Here is an 8,306-nt window from a genome sequence, read left to right as displayed (position 1 = left end):
ACTGCAGCTGCGGCTCTTGGTTTCGTTGGCCAAGCTGTTCCAGTTCTTGCATAAGCTGGCCTAACTGGTGTTCCAGTTCTTGCATAAGCTGCCCTAGCTGCTGTTCCAATTCTTGCATAAGCTGCCCTACCTGCTGCACTAACTTGCATCATTGGTGCTCGACTTCTTGCTGCTGCTACGGTTGGAAACGTAGCATCAGGTTCATGGATAGGAACACAGGCAGTTCTAGCAAACATAAAGTTTAATTGATTGTTTGAAGAATTTGTTACTCACCACATTGTGGCTTGGGGCCTAACAATTATGGAAGTTTCTGAGGTAATTTAGTGATTTTTATTTTCAGTTATAAATTTTAAATGTTACTCATTAAATATCTCATATTACAATTTTGGGATATCCTATCCACCATTAAATATCGCCAGCCATGAACACAGGGAGTATTGATTAATTAGCAATATTTTCGAATTTGATTTTTGGTGTGGTAAAAACAAGTTTAATCACTTGTAAAAATATCAGTTCTCCCCATAAAAAAAATCTAAAGATTTAGTTGGAAAGCTCTCGATGGTAGCTTTCTGATGATGCTCTTAATGTTGGGTTTTAGTCATGGAAAATAGTTTTAAATAAGTTGAAAGTAGTTGTCACGAAATTCTATATTTGATACTGTGTGATATATACTCAATTTATAAAATAGGACTTTTATTTGTTAAATTTCTTTACTTTACAAGTTTAACTTATGTTTTGATTTCTTGAGAAACATTGTTGATGAATTTAAGAAATTTTGTCTTGGATTCTCAGAGTAAAATGTCTTGCGATAGTATAGTTACTATCATCAATAGAACTAGACATATTACGCTGAGAATCCAAGACGAAGTTGATCAAAAGTAGAAGTTCTAATGTTATTAACCTCTACACGATGTCGAAATAATGATACTGTAAGTGTGTAGATAGTAATTTTTAACTATTCATTGATAACGAGAAAATATTTGATAGTTGCTTTTTAATTTGTACCATTGTAGAATTATTCACTAGCAAGAGTGTTATTTTGCAGAAACTGAATATCTGCAACCTGAACTAGTTAAATTATCTTTTAATTTGTGCCACTGCAACCTGAACTAGTTAAATTATCTTTTAATTTGTGCCACTGGTGAGAGTAGATCTAAATTATTACTACTACAAAAGAATAATTCATAGTGTATAAATATTGTATATGTAGAAAAAGATTTATAAAAAATTTATAATGTACGCAATTGAAAAGTTTTAAGTATTTTTTTACTCCATATAGTAGGAATAATAATTTAGGAAAAAAGTGAACTACGTAAATGGTATCTGATCTTTCACTTTCGCACGTATACGGTACCTGATCTTTATTTTATATCGTTTTTGGTACCTATAAATCACATTTTTGGTATCTGATGCAATTTTCATTCCAAAATACCCTCTAAATAAATTCATTTTTCCATTTATGTCATAAAGGATATTTTGCACATTGACAAAACTAATACCAAAAGTGATATTATAATATTTTCTCTCATTCTCCTCACTCTTTATACTATTATTATTAATCAATGTTTAATATTATTTTTTGATATTATAAATTAATAATTAATTTATTCATTAATATCATTTAAATATACTTAATCATAATTATAGATAGAATTATATTTAATTATTATAATAATAATATTATTATAATAGTAACATCGAGTACTAGTAATTACTCCCTCCGTCCATGAAAATTCGTCCCGGTTTGACCGGGCACGGGTTTTAAGAAATGTAATGGAAAGTGAGTTGAAAAAGTTAGTGGATTGTGGGTCCTACTTTTATATATTAGTTTTATAATAAAATGTGAGTAGGAATGAGTTAGTGGAATATGGGGTCCACTACCAAAAATGGTAAAAGTGAAATGGGACAAATTTTGGGGGACGGACGGAAATGGAAAAATGGGACAAATTTTGGTGGACGGAGGGAGTAATAAATAATACTACTCCCTCCGTCTTCCAAGTTTGTCCCGATTTGATCCGGCGCGGGTTTTAAGAAATTGTTTGTCTTTATACAAAATGAAGGTGCATAGTGGAATAAGGGTCCCATATTAAGGAGATTGATGGTGTATTTAATGTTTATTTTTTATAAGATTTCAAGTGGAACTAACTTTGTGGGACGGACGAAAAATGTAAAATATGACAAACTTTGGAGGACGGAGTGAATAATTATTATTTTATATTAAAATTAATAACTAATCAATATAGTCTTAATCAAAATTTAAAATTGTGAATTGTATTCATAATGATAAAGAGTTGAATATTTTTAGTTAGGTGTTTCAACCCTAAAATGAGTATAAATAATTTCATTAAATATATTCAATTGATTTAATTACTTTAAATAATTAATTTAATTAGGTATTTTGTTATTGATTTATATTATGAATGCAATTAGATATATGTCACTAAAAAGAAAGAAGAAAAAGAAGAGAAAAGAAAAAAGAGGAAACATAAACTAAGGAGAAAAAAGAAATAACAAAGGAAGATAAAAAACTAAAAAGAAAGAATAAAATGAAGAAAAAAGAAAGAAGAACAAATTAAAGAAGAAGAAAAAATAAGAAATGAAGACAAAGGAATCACATATTTGGTTCTATTTAATTGAAATTTCCAAAAATATCCTCCATAACAAAAAAAATCACATGTTTGGTATCTGGGTTATTTTTGTCATGGGATACCGAAAATGATATAAAATAAAGATCAGGTACTGCGAAAGTGAAAAATCAGGTACTATTTATGTAGTTCACTCTTAGAAAAAAATAGTCTTAAAACTGGCATGTAACAACTTCTTCATGGTCTCGTAGTATGTATAATATAGGTCGTCAAGGCGTTTACACAACATGCCTTTGATGCATTCGTCTTTCCACCACAAGGTAAGCTGCAAAAAGCAATCGCTCAACAAAGACATCCTCGACGCCAAAAGTGTCATCTTCTCCGTGGGGATCTATGGAATATCAGAGATAGTATTTTAAAGATAAGTTATAAAGGAAAATGAATTGTGATTATCTCATACTGCATGGTGTCGTATTCATAGATGAAAATCTGAATTAAAAAATACAACAAAAAAGATAATATTTTTAATAAAAAATAAAATGTGTCGTGGTGTGTTATCATGCGAACACACCCGCTATCAATGTTTTAAAAACCGGACTGGACCGGCCGGTTCGACCGGTCGGACCGCGAACCGGTAGGTAGTCCGGTCCAGTTCACTCCTTTAAACCACCAATGCATTGAACCGCTGTGAACCGCTGTGAACCGGCAGAACCGGCCGGCCGGATCGGTTGGACCGTGAACCGGAAACCGGTTTAGTATTGTTTTGTTTAAAATTTTTAAAAATTTGTTGTTGGTAGGAGTTGAACTCATGACCTCTCTTCTACATAAGAAGACTTCTACCACTCCACCACATGAGCTCATTGAACAATTTGAACATCAAATATTTTTATACATTAACCATTAAATTTTTATCTACAAAAACTAATAATTCATTTTAATTTTATATTCTTTAATATAATTGTTAATTATAATATAAATAATTATCATCCTCTATATTTTAATGATGCTCTACTTACCATCTATATTATTATTAGTACTCCCTCCGTCCCATAAAAGTTGAGTTGTATTTCTTTTTAGTCCGTCCCAACAAAGTTGAGTCATTTCTTTTTTTAACAAAAGACAAAACATCTAATCGGTCTTACTTTATTCCATCATTTACTATACTCTCCCTTATCTTTCCTACTTTTTTCATCTCTCCTATTTATTTAATATAAATTCTTAATCTCTGTGTCCAAAAGTTTTGTCTCAACTTTTATGGGACGGAGGGAGTACCATATAAGATTCATTATTTACTATAAATAAATTTTTTATATTACATACTTAATTTATATACCCTAGCTATTGACATCAATGAATATTTTTATCTAAACTTAATACCTAATTCGTATTTAATTATAATATTATTTTACGAAATAAATTTTCTTAAATTAATAAACATCATCTATTTTAATACATAAAAATATTAAATTTCTTCGAAATATTTAATATATGTGTTTATTATATATTCCGGTTCAATCAATGGTTCGACCAGTGAACCGGTTGAACCAGTGAACCAGTAACGACGCCGGTTCGCCGGCCGGTCCGATTTTTAAAACATTGCCCGCTATCGATGCCACATCGCTTGCCGCACTCCGTAACATACCTCAATAAATTTGTATCCTATAACTAAAACAATAATTAACAAAAAACAAGCCACAGAGAATAGCCCCCGGCGAGGATCGAACTCGCGACCTTTCGCTTACGAAGCGAACGCAATACCACTATGCTACGGAGGCAACTGATTTACTGGTAGATTATTATTTAATATGACCATTGACAAAGACGAAAGCTATGTATAGTCACTCGATCGTTGCTTGACGATAGATATGCTTGCACAACTCGAATTATTGAAGCTTTGAAATTTATGTTTCAGCTTTCTTTTATTGAATTTTGTCGGAGCAAACAAGAGTATAACAAAACTAGCTATAAATTCTTTTATTTAAGATTCTTATCAAATCTAACCTCCCAAATCCAAACCCCATAGTTGTACCACTGAAATTTTCTCTATAATACTCAAAATAAGCACCAACCACAACATTTAATAAATTTCATCGCTATTGATTTCAAACTACTCAAAAAGTCGTTTAACAAGAGGAAAAAAACCTTAAAACTTTATTGATACCAAAAAACTGGATCCAATTAAATACATTGATCAATAGACTAGAATGCCTAAACCAGCTAAATAACCTCAAGAGTCATGATTTCAGGCGCTACAACATTCGAAAATATGGATTCGAACGTAAACATCACTAGCTAAAACGACTTCATTTCCTCGAAATACCAAGCCTCTTTCGAAAATCCTCCTCCATAAGAGGGATGCCACCGTTGAGCTTGATCTTAGGCTCCCACCCTAGCAGCTCCTTCGCCTTCGTTATGTCCGGTTTTCTTTGGCGAGGATCATCCGGGGTGTTCTCAACTGTCGTGATCTTCACATTCGGGTTGATCATCTACATTAAACAGATAGCACCCGCGTAGAGTTTGTGAGGAAATCATCCAAATGTATACGTAAAAATACGAGTAATGCAGAAATGAAGAGATTTACCTCCTTCACAGTCTGTGCAAGCTCGAGCATTGTGAACTCACCTGATAATAAATCTTAACGAGTTAGATATTCGCGAGCCAGGATACGAGATGGAAATTATAAGAAATGGAAGAAACACGGATGATTGACCTGGATTGCCAATGTTGATTGGCCCTATATGATCTCCTTCCATTAATCGCGTAAGGCCATCAATCTTTTTTGGCAAAAGAAGCAAAGTTTTCAATCAAGAAAAGAGATTAAACAGACAAGATGAATGAAAGCGCACCATGTCAGAAACATAGCAGAAACTCCTTGTTTGTGTTCCGGGAAGCTGAACAGTCAAAGGCTCGTCGCTGCAAGTAGTAGTAGTGTAAAACAAAGTGAAATGAAGCATCGAAGTGGAATCTAATATGGAAGACTGGATAAAAAGCATCTACCGTATAGCTTGAGCTAAGAAGTTGCTGACAACACGACCATCATCAAGATTCATCCGGGGTCCATAAGTGTTGAAGATCCTTGCAATTCTTATCTCTGTTGAACCATTTCATAATGCTTAGGGAACTCCAATATGAAATTGTTATACTCAAATGTCCGGTGTTGGGAAAGATATTACCAACTCCGTGCAGCCTGTGATAATCGTACATCAACGTCTCTGCTACTCTTTTCCCCTCATCATAACAACTCCTCACTCCTGCAATTGAAACCAAAAATTTCGAATAATTACTATGAATTTATCAAATGATTCGTTTGAAAGTGTATGCAACTGCAGAATTTTAGGACTAAAACCATACATGTTTCTCTACCAAGATAGTATAGTATAGCAAGGTATTACCTATAGGGTTCACGTTGCCCCAGTAATCCTCTGTCTGAGGATGCACGAGCGGATCACCATAGACCTCCGAGGTTGATGTAAGTAAAATCCTAAGAGGTACTTACAAAATTGTCAGAACATCCAAAATGAACAAAAATCGGAAGAGAATCGAAAATGAGCAGACGTACCTAGCTCCTACTCGCCTGGCAAGTCCCAACATGTTCAGTGTGCCTATTACATTCGTCTTTATTGTCTGTCAAGTATTATGGCAGGGACAATGAATATCAGAAAATAAAAATGAAATGACTAGTCGTTGATTCACAGATGCAACTGATGAAGACACTGTGTCCATATACTTATTCTAGACAACGTAGAAAAATAAATGTTTTCATCAACTTGCAACATATTTCCTTAGGCGAAGACGTGAGCTTTATATGCACATGAGTAGAGAGGGAGAGAGCCATGACAACTGACTGACCTTCACCGGATTGTATTTGTAAAAGATTGGTGAAGCAGGACAAGCGAGATGGTAGATCCGGTCAACTTCAACGAACAAAGGCTCTGTCACATCTGCAGACAAAAAGAATTGATAAGTAGAAACCATGTGAGACACATACATTGCATCATAAGGGAGTGACAGTTAAACAGAATGCTCACCGTGTCGAATAAGCTCAAATCTTGGATGGCCAATCCATTGCCTCAAGTTATCCTTTGAACCAGTGAAGTAGTTATCCACAACAATCACCTGAGCAACAATTTCATATTATCATTTGTGATACTGATTGAGAAACAAACATAGCTTGCTCAATTTCATATTATCATTTGTGATACTGATTGAGAAACAAACATAGCTTGCATTTTGCATCAAGCCAGTCTAAAAAGACGTTGTTATGTCCTACCTCGTTCTTTTCGTTTTGCATGAGTTTATCAACTAAGTGAGAGCCAATGAATCCAGCCCCGCCCGTAACCAGAATTCTCATGTTTGCCTGTCAGGTTGGTTAGTTAGTCCAAGATGTATGGTCACATTATACATCCATAATCCATGATCTAAGATAGTTATTATAAAGTCATACAAATTGAGCACATGGAACTCGATCTTCGAGTGAGGGAATGAATATCGTACCTGAAAGAATTTTGCTCTTCGCAATGGTGAAGGCTCGGGAGGTGGCTTGGTCGACACACGGCCACCATTTGATGCGTCCTTAGCCATTTCTAGGATAAGTTCTGAATTCAAAAACTACATAAGATAAACATCCAAATTCCATAGCAACCGCATAAACAATGATTCAATCGTCATTGTTTCAAAAGGAGATCACAAAACAAAACTAAAAGACAAAACGTCAAATATTCAAGTAATCAATTTCTACGGAAATAATACAAACCAATAACATGAACAAAACCACACGTATAATACAATCTGTCGCATTCACATTGTCTCGGATCTTTCTCTCAAATAAATTGTGAAGAATTAAAAATGAAAATGATTAGAACAAAATGAAGCGATGATCGATCACCTCTTAATCAATTGAATAAAGTAGTAGTGGAAGCAGAACAATTCTCCAGCTCAAATTGCAAATATTATTAATATTATTCACAACGCAATTGTGATCTTCAAAGTAATAAATACTGAAAAAGAAATGGCGATTAAATCTAACATTAGCAGTGGGGAAAGAGATGGGGAGACGATAATCTTCAAGATTAGCGAACGTTATGCAATTATGCATGTGTCAAATATTCACCAATCGCTTTAAAATACCACTATATCCAATCCAAATAATAGATTTGTGATCTTTTATTTATAACCAAATATCATGCATTTACAGAAATGTTTTTGTTAGGTAAAAATTTATTATTTTTATTATGCTAAACCAAAAGAAAGGAGTATTAGTAGAAATTAAAATTTTAGAATAAGTAATAAAATAATATGTTCTTTAGGCATCCAAAAGTTTTAAATTGGTTGATAAAACTATTTATATATGAAGATTTCTCAAATTTGATTTTACATAGTATAAATTTTGTAAATATTTTTTTCAATTAAAGATCTACAAAAAATTTTAATCCATGCGAAGATTTTATTAGATTTGAAAACAAAACTTAATGTGAGAGTATAAAACGTGCTAAATTGGTAATATAGTGAATTAGCGTTTTTTTATAATCTCTAGCTTTATTTCGGCAATATATAGTTAAATTTAATTTGAAGGGAATTAATGCTTGTAAATCAACTCATCAATTCATTATTAATTTATTATATTATTCATTTATTTGAAGTTACAGAGAAAATGAGCAAATTGAGCTTTGATTTTTGTGAATTCAATGAAATTAAAATTTTCAATAATATTTTTAATATATT

At 32.9% G+C, this 8,306-nt stretch overlaps 2 protein-coding genes and 1 non-coding gene across 5 annotated transcripts in view; 1 reads left to right on the top strand and 2 right to left on the bottom strand.

Moving 5' to 3' along the window:
* Positions 1–319, top strand: part of LOC125224259 — a 1,987-nt gene extending 1,668 nt beyond the window's left edge. For all 3 annotated transcript variants that reach the window (XM_048127634.1, XM_048127635.1, XM_048127636.1), the window contains exon 4: positions 20–319. In XM_048127634.1, the coding sequence (XP_047983591.1) occupies positions 20–245 (226 nt within the window). In that variant the 3' untranslated portion in view covers positions 246–319. The remainder of the gene's footprint in view (positions 1–19) is intronic.
* A 3,969-nt stretch (positions 320–4,288) lies between these two features.
* TRNAT-CGU lies at positions 4,289–4,360 on the bottom strand. The gene has a single exon. It is a non-coding gene; the product is annotated as a tRNA-Thr (tRNA).
* Positions 4,361–4,768: 408 nt separating this feature from the next.
* LOC125223568 (UDP-glucuronic acid decarboxylase 6-like) lies at positions 4,769–7,611 on the bottom strand. Its single transcript, XM_048126770.1, has 13 exons — positions 7,471–7,611; positions 7,080–7,180; positions 6,856–6,942; positions 6,614–6,701; positions 6,435–6,526; positions 6,145–6,209; positions 5,978–6,066; positions 5,759–5,836; positions 5,583–5,676; positions 5,432–5,498; positions 5,296–5,359; positions 5,167–5,207; positions 4,769–5,071 (listed from the first exon to the last, which is right to left on the bottom strand). Exons 2-13 carry the CDS (start codon positions 7,164–7,166, stop codon positions 4,889–4,891), a joined length of 1,035 nt encoding a protein of 344 aa, XP_047982727.1. The 5' UTR covers positions 7,167–7,180; positions 7,471–7,611; the 3' UTR covers positions 4,769–4,888.
* Between the last annotated feature and the right edge of the window lie 695 nt (positions 7,612–8,306).

The sequence above is a fragment of the Salvia hispanica genome, chromosome 4 (assembly GCF_023119035.1).
Source record: "Salvia hispanica cultivar TCC Black 2014 chromosome 4, UniMelb_Shisp_WGS_1.0, whole genome shotgun sequence".
Classification (NCBI taxonomy): Eukaryota; Viridiplantae; Streptophyta; class Magnoliopsida; order Lamiales; family Lamiaceae; genus Salvia; species Salvia hispanica.
The sequence above is the reverse complement of the archived record's forward strand: the minus strand, read 5'-3'. Positions and strand labels throughout refer to the sequence as shown.